This window comes from Lactuca serriola, chromosome 6, assembly GCF_051521515.1.
Source record: "Lactuca serriola cultivar US96UC23 chromosome 6, Lser_US96UC23_V15, whole genome shotgun sequence".
In the NCBI taxonomy this organism is placed as follows: domain Eukaryota; kingdom Viridiplantae; phylum Streptophyta; class Magnoliopsida; order Asterales; family Asteraceae; genus Lactuca; species Lactuca serriola.
This window is the reverse complement of record NC_136413.1, coordinates 6,612,090-6,633,642: the sequence shown is the minus strand read 5'-3', so window position 1 is coordinate 6,633,642 and position 21,553 is coordinate 6,612,090. Positions and strand designations below refer to the sequence as shown.

At 33.1% G+C, this 21,553-nt stretch overlaps 2 protein-coding genes across 2 annotated transcripts; both read right to left on the bottom strand.

The window, feature by feature from the left end:
- Positions 1–12,271: 12,271 nt before the first annotated feature.
- Positions 12,272–15,453, bottom strand: LOC145058020 (FAM10 family protein At4g22670-like). The gene is made up of 11 exons (XM_079005938.1): positions 15,220–15,453; positions 15,070–15,118; positions 14,650–14,778; positions 14,466–14,553; positions 14,313–14,393; positions 14,149–14,213; positions 13,894–14,034; positions 13,703–13,819; positions 12,837–13,172; positions 12,688–12,745; positions 12,272–12,577 (listed from the first exon to the last, which is right to left on the bottom strand). The coding sequence occupies exons 1-11, from the start codon at positions 15,327–15,329 to the stop codon at positions 12,480–12,482; spliced, it is 1,272 nt and encodes a 423-aa protein (XP_078862064.1). The 5' UTR covers positions 15,330–15,453; the 3' UTR covers positions 12,272–12,479.
- A 2,858-nt stretch (positions 15,454–18,311) lies between these two features.
- On the bottom strand, positions 18,312–20,739 carry LOC145058494 (non-specific lipid transfer protein GPI-anchored 7-like). Its single transcript, XM_079006391.1, has 3 exons — positions 20,351–20,739; positions 20,046–20,090; positions 18,312–18,557 (listed from the first exon to the last, which is right to left on the bottom strand). The coding sequence occupies exons 1-3, from the start codon at positions 20,661–20,663 to the stop codon at positions 18,454–18,456; spliced, it is 462 nt and encodes a 153-aa protein (XP_078862517.1). The 5' UTR covers positions 20,664–20,739; the 3' UTR covers positions 18,312–18,453.
- Between the last annotated feature and the right edge of the window lie 814 nt (positions 20,740–21,553).

Here is a 21,553-nt window from a genome sequence, read left to right as displayed (position 1 = left end):
CCCTAATATTTTATAAATATAAAATTTAACCCTAAAGTATATATATATATATATATATATATATATATATATATATATATATATATATATATATGTGTGTGTGTGTGTGTGTGTGTGTGTATATGTGTGTGTGTTTATACATGTCATATGTCAACATGAATTTGTATCGTGTCTTATACATGTTTAAACAGGTAAATCCGTGTAAGACACGAAGCACGAATTTCAAATATGTGTCAGACACGAATAAACACAAAACATGAATTTCTAAAACACATACACGGAAAACTCGTATCTTGTTCGTATGATGTTAATCGTGTCGTGTATCAAATTGTCAGGTCTACGTTCGAGCGTCCTAAGATTTATACTTCCCCCAAATCTTTTGAAGTTCAACCTTATCAATCAAACACATGGCACATTACATAACTTGCTATATCGACCTCTATAGTCAGCCACCAATATAATGTCTCAAGTTGCAATATATTTTCTGCTTCTAGGATATATGGAATACATCAATTTATTAGAATGATCAAGAAGTACCTTTATATTATCTTCAGATTTAGTCACCCAAATCAACCCTATAACAATTTCAAACCTCCATTATCATTTCATTATTGCGTATCTTTGGAAAGTTTCAAAATTTACCTTTATTCTTACCCAAAACCTACACTTTGTACCAACTTCACTTGACCAATAAAGGAAGAGCCGAATCTGATGGAATGAATTCAAATATATCAATTTTGTCCCTTGCCACTCAGAGCATCGACAACACCACGTTCCTTTCCGAATTGATAAAAGATTTCACACAATAATAATATTTAAACTTCGTCCACCTCCATTGTCATAAATTATTTTTAACCAAACATATACTTCGGTAGTATAACACTAACTTAAGTAAACTTCTAATATTAGTTAAGTGTCGTGGAGGCTCCCTAAATTATGACATCATTGGATTAAGTTTCACCCATAAGGGTTGGTAATATGTCCCAAGAGATTGAACTTCTTGAAGAAAAATTTTGTACTATGAAAATGTACGTAACATTCTAAAAATTTCCACTTCATGATGTTAAGGTATGAAATATATTTGGTTGAAGTTTATGAAACATGAGTGGATTTCCAGGTTCTTGAAACACATGAAATACAGACAACTTGTAAATAATACAATATAGGCTACATGTCTACAATATGGGTATGAAAGCAATATGGAGTATCTATGTTTGTAATATAGGTACGTCTTCAATATGCGTTGTATTTATGCAATATGGGTATGTCTGCAGTATGGACAATCTATGTATGTAATATGTGCATGTTTACAATATAGATTATCTATATACACACCTTAGATTTTAGAATTATGAGTATATAAGAAATTTCAAATTATGCTTAAAGGTATGTTTATGTAAGTAATTATAAAGATGGTGAAGTATATTTCATTTATGCTCAAAAGTGAAAAAAAAATCACATAATGAAAGTATAAAATAGAAAGGAAGTAAAGGAAGATTCAAGTAACCTTCTTGCAATTATAATAAGTGCATTATAAGCTTAATATCTTTAAAGTACGAAGTTCTTTTTTTTTTCCGAAAAACACAGAAATATTATTCCAAAAAAAGCTAGTGAGGCATAAAAACAGAGCATTACATCCAGTTATCAATAACAAAGTTTTTTCCAGAATTCCATTTAAAGTACGAAGTTAAATTGGATATATGCCAAAATCTTGGAATATGTTACGAAATGAGGCCAAATATGAAAAATTATGCTAAACATGTTGTATATGCTATTTTATTGTAGAAAATGTATTTAAACATGTTATAATAATTATCAATAGCAAAATGGTATAAAAAGTTATGTCCATAAACGTAAAGTAGGTTCTTATTTAGTGCAAAAGTGAGACAAAAGTTTAAAAATAGTGAACGACTCCTAAAGACAGGTGTTGATATTTATAACTAGTTGGAAAGATGGCATAAAGACCATATATAATGGGACATATTTTGGTCTACAAAGATAAGAGTATTAATTAATTTAATCTTATATTGTGAAATATGAACAAGTGAATAAGGTGTGATATATGAACGAGTGAAATTATCCTTGGAAATTGTAAGAAAATTTAGGGTTTGTGGTGGAGATCTGGATACCAACTTGGATCGTGAGAACACTTTCCAAACAGATATTTCTACCTTATATCTGGGTTGCAAGAAATTCAACCTAGGATAATCCAAGTGGACACTTACGATACTATGCACAGAAATCGTAAGCCAAATTGCTAGAAGGATTCTGTGAAAGTTTGAAGAAAACGAGAGCTAAATTTCGTGCCTTTCTTCTAAGAAGGAAGAATCGTTTATATAATAAAAGAGATTACGGTTCCATTAGGGTTGGGCCATCATGAGTTGCTCTGGAAGCAACTCAGGGTAATCCGGATTTGAATGAGGATTTAGGGTTACCAAAACTAATGAATTTCATTAGTTTTACCATAACCACCCCCAAGAATCCTAATTTCCCACTAGGTTCCCATATGTAAAACTCGGAGAGATTTTGGGGCGCTGCCCCTCGACCCCGCCCGCTGATTTGGCAGCGGGACCCCAGCCAGGGGCTCTGCATCTTGGACCCTGCTAGGGGCGCTGCCCCTAGACTCCACCAAAAGGGCGCTACCCCTTTGGAAACCCCGGTCTCAAGGGCGCTGCCCCCGAACTCCCGACTTGTCGTCGAACCGGCTTCTAATCTAATCTTATACATGTGTGCACTCCGCACAAACCCATACATATATTAGAATACAAATTATGAAGCCCCTTAGCTCACATGTTAATTCCGGTTACATAAAATGACATGGTGACACTAAAATTGTGACACCGAAATTTTCAAAACAAAATTTTCATTTAAAATCGCTAATCTCTTTATCACTTTTCATAAAAATCCTGTTCCTTTGTTTAAGTTACAATACATGACTATTTTGTTCATTCAATTAATAAACCAGGATCCTCAAAACAAACGCTTCCTCTGGTGTGTACAATCGAGTCGGTGCCGTCCCGTGATCCTGAGAAAACCTGAAACGCATAACATAAACACTGTAAGCACGGAGCTTAGTGAGTTCCCCAAAATACCACTCTATTAGCCACTCGGGGCTATAATCTTTGTTGACCCTCTGGTCCATGTGTCTCAGTGGGACCCTCCAGTCCCAACTCTCTGTGGGCCCTCTGGCCCTGACTCTATGGACCCAAAGGCCCTAACTCTGATAACTCTGAATCATGCATATCACATATCACAATAAATCTCAACACATAAATAGCATACAAATACACTGGCACGTAATTCTAAGAATACCACATATAGCACATATTAGCCACTCGAGGCTATAACTCTGTGGGCCCTTGGGCCCTAACTTTGCGGACCCTCTGGTCCTAGCTCTGTGGACCTTCCGGTCCTAACTCTGATATACACACATCATAAATCACATAGAAATAATGCAGTGTCACACTTCACATAGATAGCATAAAATATCTCTAACACATAACTCTGTTACCACTCTAGGTAAAGTATAGTGAGAAGACTCACCTCCGGTAGCTCGGTAAATCTCTGACTCGGTAAAACTCTGGTCTAGCCTCCACCTAATCACATGAAATAAGTACCTTATTTAATATAACTCTCAAAGGCTAGACTATGTCCTCTTATGACACTCTCAGAGGGGTAAAAGACCATTTTACCCCTCTCATAACTCAAAAGGCCCCACTATAGAACATACCCTAAAAGTAAACCAAAAGTCAACTTTCTGGGTTACGCTGCGCGTACCAGATGTGTACGCTGAGTGTACCCGGCTGCCTCTCAGGATCGGGGAATGCCACCCAGTACGCGGTGCGTACTGGGATTACGCCCGGCGTACTCCCCTGCTTCATCCCTTTAGCTCTTGAGGTCTTAAACAGTTAAGACCCACAACTTCTAGATCTGACCACTTCTAAGCCTCTTAATCCATAAAGTTGATGACTTTAAGCCTTTGCATGGCTGAATAAGTCACCCACTCCCATAATATTCCATTCTCTAACTCTAGAAGGCTTATTAATCAAGCATGACCTCATACCAACAACCAAGATGGAAACTTTATGGATCTAAACCACTAATACCATTGAAAAGGGACAGATCTTGGACCCTGGAGCACCTTACACTCATAAAGTCTCCACCTTTGGGGTTTTTAGCCCTAGAAATGACACATGCAACAATAAACCAAAAAGGATAGGAAAGTTTTGAACTTTATACCTCTAAGTGTAGCCCCTCTCTCTGTAGATCTCAGATCCAAGCTTGCACTTCAAGCTTTAGCCTCCAAAAGCTCATTTCCTTCTTTTTCACTAAGCCACCAATGCACAATTAGCTCCAACAACACTCACACACACCAAGAACGATGGGAGGCTCTCTCTTAGGGTTTCACTCACTGATATGGAGGCTGAGAAATGAGCCTTATCACCCTTTAAATAGTGCACAAGCCAGATTAGGGTTTTGCACCTGGGCCGGGTATGCCCGACGTAACTCTGGGTACGCCCAGCGTACCTTGGCGACTTCGCGTCCAAATTAAGCACATGAGTACGCCCAGCGTACTCATTTGCCACATTTTCCATTAAAGGGCTAAACTTGACCACAAGAGAAAAGAAGGGGGGTTGAATAGCTGCACCTGAACCTTGGGATGTTACAAAAATCACCAACATAAATAACTTCGAAAATTAGGCAATAGTGAATCAAATCAATGGATTATTGATTCCAAAGTATACCAATAAAATAAAAAAAGCTCACCAAAAAGAATTAGTTCATTTAAAGCTCATATATATGTAAAAATTGTAAATGTTTGAAGTTCCTAGTGAACAAAGTCTGATCTACAAGCTCCAATGCAATCAACACTTCTTCAATGAGTTCCTTCTTCTTCATGGTGCACCAAGAACACTCCAAAGCACTTAAAAACACCTTCTTTTTGCTCACAAGGCTCAATCTAGGGTTAGGGTGACAAGAGAGGGTGTTGGAGAGGTGGAGGTTGAGAATGAAATGGGTTTGGGAAAGTTAAGGAACTTAAATAAGGCTCAAATCATGAAAATAGGGCTTTGGAACTGATCGCGTATGCCCAGCGTACTAGGGATGCCCTAGTATGCCCAGTGTACACTTTGAGTACGCCCAACATATGCGGCAAAACCCCAAAACTGCCTAACTTCAAACGGTCATAACTTCTTCGTTCCAACTCCATTTTCGACGATTTTTATATCTTCGGAAAGGTATTGAAGAGCTCTACAATATTATCGAAATATCTTGGACTAAAAACTTCTCGAACAAAAATCCATATTTCATGCAAGAACCCAGCTTATGACTTTTCTCGTTTTACTCTTTGACTCCACAACATAATTCAAAGGTCTAGATCCCATAACCACCGTTACCTCCTTCCAAAAGGTTTAAAAATCACATTGTTAAGTCTCAAAGCCTTTATACAATCGACTTCCGGCCGACGGGCCTGAATCACAAAATAATTCTGAACAGGGTGTTACATATACTTATTCATATATGAATACTACATGTTCCATCGCCCTAGTACGCTGGAGCGCTTAAGCAGCAGATTTGAAATGAGTGGCCCAAAATCATTATCTCATTCACAATTTTTTTTATCAATTGAACCCTCATATATATATATATATATATATATATATATATATATATATATATATATATATATATATATATATATATATATAAAATGAAAACCCCTAAAGGTTAAGAACCATCTAAGAACCCTTTTCATTAAGGGTATTTATGGCAATTCAATTATTTACATTACAATTACGCTAAGCACTACAAACTAAAAGACTAGTTTCATTTTTATCACCAATTATTCAAAATCAAACACTATCATCTCTCTCTATCTCTCTTTCATTCTCTTTCTTGCCTCCTACCTCCTTTGGCCTCCACTGTCACCGTCGACACCACCACCACCACTAGACTGCAGCTTTCAAATCTAGAACCAACATCTTCAGATCTAGAACCGCCGCCATTAGATCTACAACCAATACTTTCAGATCTAAGATTTTCCGACGTCACCCGAATCAGATCAGATATGCTATTTTTGTTGTGATTTCTTCGGATATGATACCGTCACCATCACCATCACCGTTGACGACGGCTACATGTCGACGGACGCCGCCGCCGACCGTATAACTACCCCGGGAATGTCGAGTAAGAAGCGTTTTTCGCTTTAGATCTGGAACCACCACTAAAAAGGACCTCATGAAGGTGTTTCAACTTCAGATCTATCGTCCACCGCACCACCGCCTCTAAAGTCTCCTACCATCAATAAACCACCATCATCACATGTTGCAGATCTTTGATTTCTACTTTGGATCTATGAAATTCGCCTCTAGATCTACGATTTCCTACTATAGATCTATGATGTTCTAGTGAGGATCCACATCTCCCTTCAGATCTGCTTCATCTCCACCTCCTTCCAGACATGTAGTTTAAGCTTCGTCAAGTTTTTCCAACAACCGAATACACCGGAGAAAAACTGAAGCCAAAAAAGTGTTATTGCGGTCAGATCTGACGAGAAATGACAAAAACTCGCCTTCTCCGGTGGCCGATGGCGGTTCCACCGCCTTCTGGTGTTTTATGTTAAGATCTAGTTGTTTTTTATTAAGAACTCACCTTCTGTCGGTGGTTGGTGGTGGTTCTACCATTGCCACCTCCTTCTTTGCTTTCTATCTTTTTGATTTTTGAAAATAACATGCACATAATATGTTTGATGAAATGTCTCAATAAAAAGGATTTATGTTTTAAGTTGTAAATGATGTGAATGAGTATTTGAACTAGTCTATTAAGTTCAGAGTGGATGTCTGAACTAATATTTTATGTTGTGAATGGATGTGTAAACTAATATTTTAAACTGTGAATTATATATAATAAAAAAAACAAGTATATTAAACTGTGGTTTTTTTCATTTAATCTAGATATGATTATTGTAGCATAGTAAGAGTTTCATATTTGATGATGTTAGGAGGAAGAAAAATTGTGAAATATTGTATTAAGTTGTGAATATAGTGAATTAGATGTGAATATATTGTATTAAGTTGTGAATTTTGTAAATTAAATTGTGAATATACCAAATTAAATTGTAAATAGACTAAATTAAACTGTGAATTTGCTATATTAAATTGTGTTTTTATATAATTTAATATTTATGCTAAATTGTGAACGAATGAATTAATTATCCAAATAATATTGTATAGTTTTCCTTCTATCTTCTAGGATGTTGTTGGTTGTAAAAGAAATTGTAAATAGACTGAATTAAACTATGAATAAATTGAATTAAACTATAAACCTACTATATTAAATTATGTATAATACATACTTTAAGCTGTGAATTTTATGTATTAAACTGTGAATTTATTATATTAAAAAGTGAACTTGTATATTAAATTGTAAATACATTGTATTAAGTTGTAAATTGATTGTATTAAATTGTGAAATGACTGTATGAAACTGTGAATTGTATTCAGCTGTGTTTTTTTTATAACTTTTTGTTCAAATATGAATTATCTATGTATGAATTTTGTATTAATTTTCTTTTAAATATATTTATTTTGGTGTTTATAAATATGTAAGAATGTAATAGTTTTATAATTGAATTGCATTAAACTATAAACAAGTGAATCAATATAATTACTATGAATTTAATATTTAATCTATCAGCACATGATTTTATATACATACAGATATAATTTGGAAGGAATGATAGTTGCAACAATGACACATGTGGCTGGGGACAGTGTGTTGTTGTGAGTGGTGATAGTAGAGTTTGAGTTTAACATCTTTGGATTTTTTTAAGTATTGTAAAATTGATTGTATTAAGTTGTTAATTTTGTATATTAAATTGTAAATTGATTGTATATATATATATATATATATATATATATATATATATATATATATATATATATAGTGTTAAAATATGAATGAAAATATTAAATTATAAAAATTATGAATTTGCCATTTTCTTACTAAAAAAGAAAAAAAATAGAATTTTTACATGTTTAATAAAAATTCATATGTTCAATAATTATGAAATTGAGCTCTTAGAGTTCTTAATTTTTTTTGGGTTTTCATATATATATATATATATATATATATATATATATATATATATATATATATATATATATATATATATATATATATATATATATATTAAGGGGTGTTTGGCTAAGTTTATGACTTTTCATAAGCACTTTTCAACTTATAACTTATAACTTATAAGTTAATAAGTTAGGAGGGGTGCTTATAGATTTTAACTTATTTTCGGTATGGCATCTTGATAAGTTAGTTTTATCCAAACACTCATTTTAACTTATACTGGTGTGGAACTGATTAAAAGAAAAAAAAAACTTAGCCAAACACCCTCTAAAAGTTCACGTCATCATCATATTCTTTATTATCTAAAGATATGATATGCATATTCTCTATTTACGTTTTCTTTGTGCTTACATTTTCAATAGTTCGTCAGTTCAAATTTTTTTAATCTTGACATGGTTGTTGTGTTCAAATTAGTGTTCGAGTATGCTTAGAAAGAGTAAAAGTCAGTCGGTTGATGAACTATGTGACGAATGGTCATATGAAGATTTAAAAGCTTTCAATAGAAGTTGGACATTTGTACTTTAATCGCAAAATTTTCGAAAATGGGGAGTTTGGTGAAGAGAAAATAAGTGCAGTTACTTTTGAAGTTAATGGCCACCCATATTTCAAGAATTGCAAATGTGGGGCTCCTAAAATGTATCTAAATCTTGTTTGGTACTCAACAAAAGCTTTTTTGCTTTTTCTCACCTACTCTTAATGCTTTTGAGTTTGTGTTCAAGGATAACCTAGAATATTACAAATACTAACCTTTAACGGGAAACCTTTGTAATATTTATTTTTAGGTTTTAAAAACATTATTATATAGTCGCAAATGTTTTAAAAGGAGCATACATAACATAAGGAAACAATATTACTAGTAGGCTAGTAGCTATTATATTATGGTTTTGTTCTAAAAAACAAGTTATGGTATATTCATAAACATTCAAAAGTATTATTTACACTATTAGGAAGTAAAAAAGAAGTGGAATGTAACGTTCATAAAATTTAATAGTTCATAACTATTTCCGTTTGGACTATTGTGTACCATTTGATTAAGAATAATTTGTTTTGTAATTTTAGTGTCACCGCGTCATTTTATGTAATTGGAACTAACATGTGAGGTAAGGGGTTCATAATTTGTATTCTAATATATATATATATATATATATATATATATATATATATATATATATATATAGTTTTTGTGTGGAGTGCACGCATGCAGAAAATTGAATTAAAAACCGGTTTCACAACAAGTCGAGGGGTCCGGGGGCAACGCCCCTGGGTCCACGGTTTCCAAAGGGGCGGGGTCTAGAGGTTGCGCCCCTAGCGGGGTCCAAGGGGCAGAGCCTAAGAGAAACCCTAAATCCCCATTACATAAGGGAACATAATGGGAAATTAAGATTATTTAGGGTGATTATGGTAAAACTAACGAAATTCGTTAGTTTTAGAAACCCTAAATCCTCATTAAATTTCGGATTTTCTGGCTTGCTTTTAAAGCAACCAATGATGACCAACCCTAAGAGAAATCTTAATCTCGTTTATCATATAAACAGCTCTTGTTTTTTAGAAGAGACACACGAAAATCATTAGCTCTTTTTTTCTTCAAATGAACACATAATCTTTCTAGCAATTTTGCTTACGAGTTTTGTGTCTAGAATCGTAAGTGTACTCTTGGATTATCGTAGGCTGGATTTCTTGCAACCCATGCATAGGATAAAAATACCAGTTTGGAAAGTGTTCACATGATCCAAATGTTATCTAGATCTCAAACATAAACTCTATTAAATCTAACATAATTGTGTATTGGTCATATGAAAATAAAATTTAACATGGTGATAAATAGAAGATTTACATATATGATTACTTTATTTTAAATCAATAAATTACTAAAGAAATTAAAAATCGGGAAAAAAATGTTTTAAAAACTGGTTTTTTAGTTGAACCGTTCTTGTGACCGGTTCGACCCTGTTTCCATAATTTTTATGTATTGTTTATTTTCATGCATACATATATACAAGAAAAATTGACACTGTAGAACAATGAACTTTTTGCTTATTATTATTATTATTATTTTACCTGTTAAATAAGGTAATTAACCAATTTCATTCCGGATTCCCGAATGCATTTAGTCTAGGTGCCATTTTTGTATTTTTTTCAAAATCAAAAATTAAACTAACAAAAATGTGGCTTTTCCTTTCATTTTTTTAATAAAAATATCATGTGAAGGCGATCTTCTCCATTCCTAGTACTAACCCTATCTGGTAACTCCTTTACCAACAATCGCCAACTCCTTTCTTTTCAACCTTCTCCAGTAACTCCTTCACGAACCATCTTCGACGCCTTTCATCACAACCATCTATGGCTTGTTTGTGTTTGCTTATAGTCTTGTGCTCACCAATATAGCTCTCTCGCTTCACTTAAATCGAGTTATCCCTTCCATCGACACATATCATGAGAGGGAAGGGGAACCACCGTTGTCAGATTTGGTCCTTGAAAGAAAAGGGAGTCGGTTGAGGAAGAACTTTTGCTCATAAGTACAAGCAATTTATTTCATAGCTTAAAAAAAGATCTGAAATTAAAGTGTGTGATGTGCATTTACAAACCAAATTCATCGAGTATTGAAGATCACAAGTAGTTAAAGAAAGTGAAGTGTGAGAATTTCGAGAATCCTGGAGATGGTTCATTTCCAATGCCATTGAATTGCTCAGTTTGCATTAAAAATGAGTTGTTTTTAAGGGATTAAGTGAAATTCAACTATTCGAGTCCAAGAAACTAGTTCAAAAGGTTTTTAGCGGTTCTAGCACAAGTTCAAACCAGTTTTTAAAGAAAACGTCTAGTTTGATCCGGTGTAGAAATTGACATAAAACGGATGATAATTGCAACGTTTATTACTGGGTCCAAATTCCAAGATTTTTAACACATAAGGAAAAAGTCATATTTGCCATTATGGTGATTGTAACAAATGCGACCTCATTTTGCCCAAAGACCTTAAATCATGCTGAAAATAAAGAAACTTTTTTTTTTCTTTTGTCAAATTTTGAGTGGATTGAAATCAAATATAGTCAATGGAAAGCAAACGGGCAATAAGCTACGCCGCTAATACGATAAGTAATTATTTAGTAACATTTTATTTCTCTTTTATTAATATAAACTCAAAACAATGTATCATAATGAATTACCATTTAGGTAGGTTATGTTTGGTACGCAGTAGTTTGTTATTTTTTCGAGAAAAAAAAATAAATATGACATGTTTGGCAAATTAAAATGAAGTTTATAAATTACAAGTGCCCCGTAAAATAGCAACCATGTATGTCACCAATGCAACCCATTAAAATTTCTCCTCCTTCAGTTGGTGACAGACTCAACGTGAACTTCCATACCACAAAATCATCTGGACCTTGAGGACAAAGCCATTTTTCAGGGTGGGAGTATTTATACGAAATCCATACATCTAAATAATGTCAACAGCCCTCTCACCGATCAACTCATATGGATTTACTTTACTTAGTTTATTTTGTTTACCAACTTACTTGATCATTTTAGTTTCCATGTTTTTAGGAAGAAGTGAAACACCATTCCCTAGTAGAAGGTAGTTAATACTTTATTGTACGTTTTCTTTGGTAGAGAAGAGAAGAAAAATGTTTCAGTTGTATTATTTCTTTTAGTATTTAGGAGATTGGCAGAAATATGATAAAAGTGTACTAAAACAGTAACAAGGTGAATAAGTATATCTAATTTCACTACCCTCGTTTTAAGCTTCTTCATCCTCGCATCTAAAATCATGTTCAAGGAAATTACCAATATGCAATATGCTATTTCACTACCCTGATTTTAAGCTTCGTCGTCCTTGCATCTAAAATCATGTCCTAAATAAAATCAAATCATTCATGTCTTAACCTTCTTAAACACACTATCTTCTCTTGTATTTCAAGTAACAAAACAAAAACTTAATTACTATTATTTAGTAATAGTATGGTGTATTAAAAAAAATATAACCTAAAAATTCTTCCCATGATAAATAATATCGACACAAACATATGTTACCATGGATAACAACCAAACCATAACCACTATACATTCCAACTCATTTGGCATCTTACTCATTGAGATTTCATCTCTCTCTCTCAACACTATTACTAAATCATAGTAGTAATTAAGATTCCAAATCAAACACATGTCAACTTCCAAATCCTTCCGATTACAAATACTTTGTTTAAAATTTCCAATTCCAGTTGCTGTTTAAGTAAAAATGAAAACAAGAATGTCTTGAAAGTATCCTTCTCAAAAATTGCACATTTTTCTTTCTAGTTAAAAACCTCACTCACTCGTTTTAATGTAAATAAATGGTACTAACAAGGTTTTTAATTGGCCCCACCAAATTTGCTCATCATTTTAGCAATGAGTGGAGCCACCTTTGGGTTTGCTTGGTGCTTTGCAAGATTCGCTGGATTCTTCATCACTGCAAACAAACAATTAAATATATTGTGATTATAAATTACTTTTATTTCTATATCTTTCCATAACAATAATGTTTACAAAAATTTCCAAAACTGAAATTAAATCACATACCATCTTGCAGAGCAGCCATTACTTCAGGATCTTTGAATGCTGCCATCAACTCAGGGTCCTGTGTACCCATTTCAATACATCAAATATTTACTTAATATATTTATTTAAATTAAATGTAATCATCAAATGTAAAACTAAAAGTGACTCACATTTAAGATCTTGCTGTAGTCAATGCCACCTGGCATACCACCTCCAGCTGCACCGCCACCTGGCATTCCACCTCCTGCTGCACCGCCACCAGGGAACCCACCTGGCATACCACCTCCTGGGAATCCACCTGGCATTCCACCACCAGGGAATCCACCTGGCATGCCACCAGGGAACCCACCTGGCATGCCACCAGGGAATCCACCTGGCATGCCACCTGGGAACCCACCTGGCATGCCACCTGGGAATGGCATTCCACCGGGGAAGCCACCTGGCATTCCTCCGGTTCTTTCACTTGAAGATGCTTTTTCTTCTTTTTTAGCCTTCTCATATGCAGCCTATGCATAACATGTGATGACATCAGTAATAGAAAAGGGAATGGAATGTTTGAATGAAAAAAAAATCCTATTTGTTTTCAACAAAGGAATGGAATGAAGCATTCCTCATGAAATGTTTTTATTTTACACGGACGACTAAATATATTTCTTATTATATAATTTTATTTCAAGATTTCATGGTATCTACTTATTTTGTACAAATTTTTTAGATGATACATGCCTGTTTTTAACCATTTGAAATATATACAACATATCAAACAAAACAAAATATGCTTATATATAATTTATTTAACGGTATGCTTTTATTTAATTAAAGTTCATATTTACAAAATATCATTTTTTTGTTGATTTATCAATTTAGTTTCACATAGTTTTTTCTATCTATACATAACAAACAACATGTTTATACAACTCAATCCATTCCTTCAACCAAACGCGACAATGGAATGTAATGATTCATTCCATTCCATTACGTTGTTCATTCCATTCCTTTGTGATTCCATTCCATCATATTAAAAGAAAGAATTTACCTTGGCTTCAGCCCTGCGACGTTGCCTCTCACGTTCTATTTTCCTGTCCTCCCTTTCTTTTCTTAGCTTATCATATTTCCTACGATGTTCCACAATCTTGTATGCATTTGGTTCAACCTAAATGCACCACAAAATAAGAATCAGGATTCATAAATCAGTTTAAAAAATGATAATGTGGTTTGACAATTAACCTTCTTGAGAATGGTACTTATTTCTTCATCAAAATCAATATTTGAAGCTACATGAAGATCTTTTGCAGCCTTTTCCCATTGACCAAGCATTGATAGTGCAATTCCACGTGACTTATAGCCTTTAGCAGAATCTGGATTTATCTGGAATTATTCATCAAAAAAATATATATACAATGAGGTGAGATATGAAAGAAACTGATAAACCAACAATAGACACCATTTGTCTTGTCAACATATATGGAAAAAAGGAACTACCTGTAGAGCAGCATCAGCATCTCGAATCGCAGCATTTGGTTTCTTCATTTTGATATAAACAGAAGCTTTATTGAGAGAGGAAAAAAAAAAGGTTAAAAGAAAACACAGACAAGAAACTACATTCAAAAAAGTAAAATTTAGTCAAAACTCAAACTCAGTTGTACCTCTTGTTGCATACATAATAGCAGAAGTGGGGTTGAGCAGTATTGCCTCAGTGAGGTGCTCAATTGCTTCCTCTAGCTTACCTGTTAACAACAATCAATTAGCACTAATTAAAAAGTAACAAGCACAACTTCACATGAAAAAGGGTAACAAACCATCAGAAATTGCTTCCATGCCCTTTGCTTTGGCCTCTTGAGAAGCATCACGATTTTCTTCAGAGACCTCTACTGAAGAATCTCCCATCTAAAATTGAAAACAAAGAGACACAAAAAGAAGCTATGAGAAAAATACAAAATCACAAATTACAAACCAGAAAGGATGACAGAAGTAAGGACATACCTTTTGTGGTGGATCATTATCAGGCTCCACAGTCTCACCTTCAAATTCAATATCGGACTCTATTATCTCATCCTCTTCTTCTTCAGGTTCTTCAAAATCATCTTCTTCCTCTTCCACCACATAAGGCTTCTGCAAGGTCAAAGTTGTTCAATCATTTAATAACCAATCAATACAAATTCTCATTGTCAAACTGGTGATTCAAATGGATTTACATCAATTTTGAACTTGAAAGTTAGTTGACTCATGCGTATCAATACATTTGCATACAAATAATTAGGTCACTCATACATCTAATTTGGATTAGTTTTGCTAACAACGGCGTTTACTCCATTATACAGCTTTTACCCCAAAAATGCTCCGATCATTCATATTCATCATCAACAACTGTAAACAGTAAATAAATCAGGAAAAAAGAGGTACCGATTGTGATTCACTCTTGTAAGCAGATGACGGAAGTTTAGCTCCGAGGCTGAAATCAAAAACCAAACATGTTTCATACGAATTAGTATAAATCTATAACCAATCAAAAAGGACGTGCGACAAAACCGCATATTGTATGAATGCATTTACCTTTCAAGATAGTCGCGGAAGAAGGAGAGTGAAGGATCGCTGAGAATGGAGGGATCGGCCTTGCACCGACTGATAAATATCTTTAGTTGCTCTAGTTTAGCGGCGTCCATCGCCGTTGTAGATTTGCCGGAAAAAATGGAAACTAAGGGTTTTACAATTTGTGTAGAGTTTTGGGGGCGGTTTTGGTTAGCTGGGCGATGGACTGGAGGTGACTTCAGACTTGAGTCACAAAGATGATTCTAGGAGCTTCCATTTACAACTATTTTAAAGTATATTGTAAAACTGGTCCCTAGACTATTTCCAATATTCATTAGACAAAAATCCAAAAATGGTCCCTATGATATGTATTTTTTTGGGGTTTTGGTCCAAACCACAAGTTTTTTGGTTTTGTGGTCCTTTTGGACGGGCTTGTTTATGAGAATGGTCCCTGTATTTAACACTCGTTAAAAAGAATCCGTTAACCCCCCCTCATGTGTCATGCATGTGAGGGTATTCATACTCTTCAACATCCTCTTTACTTCCAAGTAAATTTTCCATAAGGTTATCAAAAAGCTCATTATATTGTTCATCATCATTAACAGGTGGGGTGTTGTAGCATCCATCAATATGGTCATTATCCTGAACCCCAATCATCTCATCCCTTGTATTAGCAATATTTGAAGTAAATGGCTTGTAGCATCCTTCAACAACAGTACTGGGACCATTCTCACAAACAAACCAGTCCAAAATGACCACAAAACCAAAAAACTCGTGGTTTGGATCAAAACCCTAAAAAAAATTGCATACCATAAGGACCATTTTTGCAATTAAGTTTATTCATTATTTACTTTTGATTTCTGACTTTTAATGTTTTTGTTCAAAAATCTAAATTTTGTAGAAGATTTATCGAGAAGGTAAAAAGGGTAAACATTTCCCTAAGAGTATCACATCACATGGATGTTAAGGTTAATAAGTGAGAAGTGGTGAATCAAATAGTATGGAGTATGTACAGTTTTAAACCTAAGACCTCGTTTTTAGGATTCCATGGCCCTAACCATTCATTGGCGGACAGATCATGTGTGGCCATGGACTAGAAAGTATGTGCCAAATCGTATGAGTGTAGAGAGCAGTAATGGATAACGTGTGTATAGATAGATATGTAATCTTTGTTAAGTTTTGAACGAGAGATTGGCCCATCAAACTTAGGGGCTTCGCAATTGTATTAATCAAGGTTGTAGAACTCGTTACTCGGTACCTATTCGGCCGACTACCGAGTAGCGAGTACCCGGGTGTACCCGAGAGTATATGTTAAAATCATAAGTTAAAATCATAAACTTGATTGGAATATGTAACAAAATTAGATACATATGAATACATAAAAGCTAAAAAACACATAATGGTCTCACTTCATGAATAATTACAGAAAATTTAAGATATATATGTAGTAATAATCGCATGTGTGTGTGTGTTAAATAACAAATCATTAAGTATATTATACATATTAATCACCAAGTTGACTGCAATTTACAACACTACTCAGTTCAGTAAGGGGCTGATCAGGGAGTAATCGGGATTCTATAACTCGCCTCGGTAAGGGGCCTAATAGTGAGTACTCAGAAGAGTAATCGGCTAACTCGGCGAGTTTTACAACACTAGCATTGATTAAGGTGATAATGGGTATGTACAAGGTGTAGAAGGCATTTGGTTGGGTTTCGTAGTTGGACTAAGTCGGGTATATATGTGATTTTATATGAGTATTTCATATGTGTCTCATCATACTTTCCAAAATAGCATATTAATTTGATGTGTGTCTTAAGCAAACGTGTTAGTGTTATTTATGATTAGTGATGTATGATTGACTTGTGATTAGAGACATGTTTTAGTTTATTTATTTAGCCTTGGATAATGCTTGATTGTACATCACTTATGGCTTTTGTTTAGAGTTTAGACATTTTGAATTTTTGTTGGAATGTTTAAACTTTATGATTTCTGAATGTGGTTTTCATGATTAATATGTTTAATCATAATATATGTTCTTTTTTAAATTAAACATGTTTTTGCAAGATTTCATGGTTTTCGTGCTTATGATTAATATGTTGAATGTGGTTTTCATGGTTTTCATGATTAATATGTTTAATCATATAATATAATGTTATATTCAAATTGGACATGTTTTGCATGATTTCACGATTAACGTCAAATGGAAAACGAGTTTACAAATAAGACAATGAATAGCTTGGTCTAAGCTATCCATAAGCATGGCCTCAAATGTCTCCAGGTCCCAACCAACAATGATCTTCATATCCTTTGGACTCATGTCACTATTAGATTACCAACCACACAACAAACACTTCCAAATAACAAACAAATAACCTTAGGGTTACGTATGAGATTCCAAAACAACACGGTTGAAATCGATTATATCAAACATATATTTTCTATAACATAAACCTCTTTACAATGTTAGAAACTATCAATTCTAAAAATCTAAAGATCCAAATTAAATCTACCCAAGATTAGGAGTATGCAAAAATTAATCAATCCAATTATGAGCTAACCAATTGGATTGGATATCCAATTACAATTAGATTGGAATGGATGCAAAATATTAAAATCCAATTTGATTGGATAGATTAATGGATCAACCTGAAAATCCAATAGATAACTAAGCTGATCGATCCAATTGGATATCTAATTTTAATCAAATAAATATCCAATATTATTATCAATCAAAATAAAATTATTAATTATTTAATACAAAAATAGGTTGGACTTGAAGTTAATGTTTCTTTGTTAGTCTTATTTTATGTAATTATATACAGTTTATTTTTAGTTGTCATAGTTATAGTTATAATTGGTTGAATAATGAATAACTAATGGATAAAACCAATCCGGTCCAACATCCAACTGGATTGGTTTGGTTCCTTCGGATTGTGTTTACTACATTGGATTGGATGGGTTGATAAAATATAACATCCAATAGATTTGATGTGACCCCTACCCAAGATTATATGATCATAAATAAATTTTGTTAGATGTTAACTAAAATATACACTTAAGACGTACAAACCCATTTATTTTGAACGAAAAGAAAAGGTAATTAAATAAACACATGGGAAACTAATAGCCTTTGATTTATTAAATTACACTCATAAGAACCATAAATAAATATATATGGTTTTTACACCAAGAATTATATAACATATGATGTCACAACAATTAATCATATATGAAGACATTTCTACAACTCCCAACTTAGAATAACATCATGCAAGCCGAAATCAATAATAGTAAACCAATAACCCCACTTGAAGCAATTTTACCTACACCGTTTCCACCCCCAGCCCCAGGGGTCCTACCTGTAAAATACACATAACTTTAAGGATGCTACTATAATTTACTTTACTTCATAATATTTTTCCTATAAAATTTAAATTATTACAGCTAGAAAAAAAAAAGTTCCATATTGGGTATTTAAATAAACTTTTTTTTGCCGATTAGGTTTGTATGGTGGTAAAGTAATTCAATTTTTTCAAATCAAATATTTTAATTAAATTGCATTCAAACCAAATATGTATTTTATAAATATAAAAAATAGTGTTTTAAACTTGCATGGATTGATAGTATAAAGAATCAAAGATGCAACTTTCCATAATTCTTTTTGCCCAATCATCATCACCATCATCTCTAATAATTGAAAATAATTTTGCCACATGTCACTCTCTCATTAACTTCGACACATGTCATTTTTTGGTATTTTTGAATAAATGTTTTTACCATGTGTCATTTTCTCATTGTATCTTTTTTTAATTAACACATCATATTCAATAATATGAGTTGTAATATTGTAATTTAATTATTATTTTTAGATAAGACAATTAATAATTGAGGTTTAAATATGATGTGTTAATTAAAAAAAGATAAACAATGAGAAAATGACACATGGTAAAAACATTTATTCAAAAATACCAAAAAATGACATGTGTCGAAGTTAATGAGAGAGTGACATGTGGCAAAATTATTTTCAATTATTATGGATGATATGATATGTTTCATTATAAATTCAAATTTTAAATTTTAAATTTTAAATTTAAATAAATTTTTCTTTAAACCTTCATATTTAATTTTTTTGTTTTATACAACCCGTATAACATACGGATCTCACAACTAATGATCATATAAAATAAATGTGTATTTCATAATTATAAAACACAAGTTATTAAAATGTTTTTGGTTTAGATATTTCAATGGTAAACAATTCCTGGTCAAAATTGAAGGCCACCACTTAGTCAATTGACCGAGTCAATTCCAACATAATTAACTTGTTCCACGATCAAGCAATAATTTTGTACATTTAAATTCCCACCAATATTCTTATAAATGTCTAAATAAATTAATAATTTAGTTATAAAAAATTGCAGATTTAATTTAAAATTTGTCATAAAACAACACAAATTTATTTTTATGTTTTAAAATAAATAACAATTTCGCAATGACACTGGTGAATTCGTTGTAAATTCATTATCTGGTGGGAAATTGAATTTCTTTTCATCTAAAATAATTTGTTTTGAAGTTTTTTTTTTTTTTTTTTTGTAGTAAAAAAAACAATATTTGATGTGAATTGGTTTCCAAAGAAAACGGACCAAATCAAAATTGAAGAGCGATAATCGACGAATAAGGTATCAAATGTTATAGTTTAATTGCACTAATTATGATTAATATTTAGGTTCATATAGATTAAACAGGATCGTTGTTTCTCTTGATATAAATCTAATTTTACCCAAGTAATTAATCAGAAATAATAAAAAAATTAGGTAAAACATAGTCAGGAGATCATGAAATAGTACCTGGTGGAGTTTGAGTTGTGGATCCAGTTGGAGTTGGAGATTGAGCTGCCACATTTAATCATATAAAAAATTAGCTTACATAGCAGTATATCATCAATCGATCGATGCCTTATGATGATTGATTCGAGTTCTTCTGTAGTATAATTTTATCAACAATCTGTTTGAAATAATCAAATGGTGATATTGATTTTACTGAGTTATCGGCTTTAGAGGTGGATCGAAAAACATCGTACTGAATACTGATTTGGTATCGTGAGATCTAAAAAGCTAAAGCAAAATAGTGATTAAGGAAAACGATTGCTAACCAGTAGTGTTACAGGCGCTAGTGTCAGAGGGGATTCCACACAATTGAGGAAGACGAAGTGCCTGAGCAATATTGATTCCGATTCCAGACAAGAAGGCAGGATTCTCATAGAGGTTACACAGACATTGTAGATCGGTGGCCACCGCCTCCTTGATCGGATCGCAACAGGTGTTGGGCGGCTTTGTGGTGGCGTTGAGGTACTGAGCGCACGGGACTAGCTTCGACGCACAGTCTGCCTGCGCCTGTGCCGTCGACACGGATACAGACATCACCATGAGCGCAACCACCACCGTGAGTAAGAAAGAAGAAGCCATCTGTGTGGAGGATTTTTTCTCTCACTCTCTCTAAAAGTTAAAAGGATTGCGATTGGTTGACGATTGAAAAAGGCAAATGGTTTAATTTATAAAGGGTCATGTACTTTTATTTTGTAAAAAAAAGATATATATATATATATATATATATATATATTATTAGACTATTATTATTACAAGTTCTTTTAGAGTTTAATATAATGTTTTTTTATTGTTTGAGTTATTTTTTGCGTCAATAATAATATCAATATTTTAAAAGAAAAAGGCAAATTAATAAACTTGCGTATCACTTAACCACTAACTAGATTATGACCCGCGTAAGACGCGGAGAACATATAAAAATATACAAATAAAGGTATAAAAAAGTTGTCACTATAAAAAATAAAGTAATAGAAACAGATTTAGTATTATTGATAACATTGAAATGTCTGAAAAAAAAAAAACAATGAAACACTTGAATATCTATAATTGTTAAAAGATCTCTTTGTAGACATAACTTTTTGTTTTATTAGTCGGACGACCCTCGTCATATATGAGTACTTTCAATCATTTTTCACTTGTGACACGAGAAACAAAAACACATACAACTGACAATGAGTGAAGACGAACCTACGCAAGTATAATCCAACATTTGATAATTATTATCATTGACTTTTGTTAATGACCATAACAAAATAAACAACTATGGGGAATTGCCTCCGCTAAATACGGAATGAAATTCTATAATTAGATGGAGTTAACTTCATGCAATGTATATAAGTAGTCTCGTTGAAAAATCTAGCATATATGATTCAGACTTCAATGACATGTCTTCCAATCCTAACAATATGTAACCTAGTACCATTGCATAGTCCTTTGGTTTGTTCGATATTGCAAAGTAACATGACTAGAAC

What these genes read in the sequence shown, in the direction of transcription:
- LOC145058020 (XM_079005938.1), bottom strand. Translation starts at nt 15,329, where the DNA reads ATGGACGCCGCTAAACTAGAGCAACTAAAGATATTTATCAGTCGGTGC. An exon ending in ACAAGAGTGAATCACAATCG is followed by an intron (nt 14,779 to 15,069) that starts GTACCTCTTTTT and finishes TTGACCTTGCAG; the next exon opens with AAGCCTTATGTGGTGGAAGA. An exon ending in TATTATGTATGCAACAAGAG is followed by an intron (nt 14,214 to 14,312) that starts GTACAACTGAGT and finishes CTCTCAATAAAG; the next exon opens with CTTCTGTTTATATCAAAATG.
- LOC145058494 (XM_079006391.1), bottom strand. Translation starts at nt 20,663, where the DNA reads ATGGCTTCTTCTTTCTTACTCACGGTGGTGGTTGCGCTCATGGTGATG. An exon ending in TAGCGCCTGTAACACTACTG is followed by an intron (nt 20,091 to 20,350) that starts GTTAGCAATCGT and finishes TAAATGTGGCAG; the next exon opens with CTCAATCTCCAACTCCAACT. An exon ending in CACAACTCAAACTCCACCAG is followed by an intron (nt 18,558 to 20,045) that starts GTACTATTTCAT and finishes TGTATTTTACAG; the next exon opens with GTAGGACCCCTGGGGCTGGG.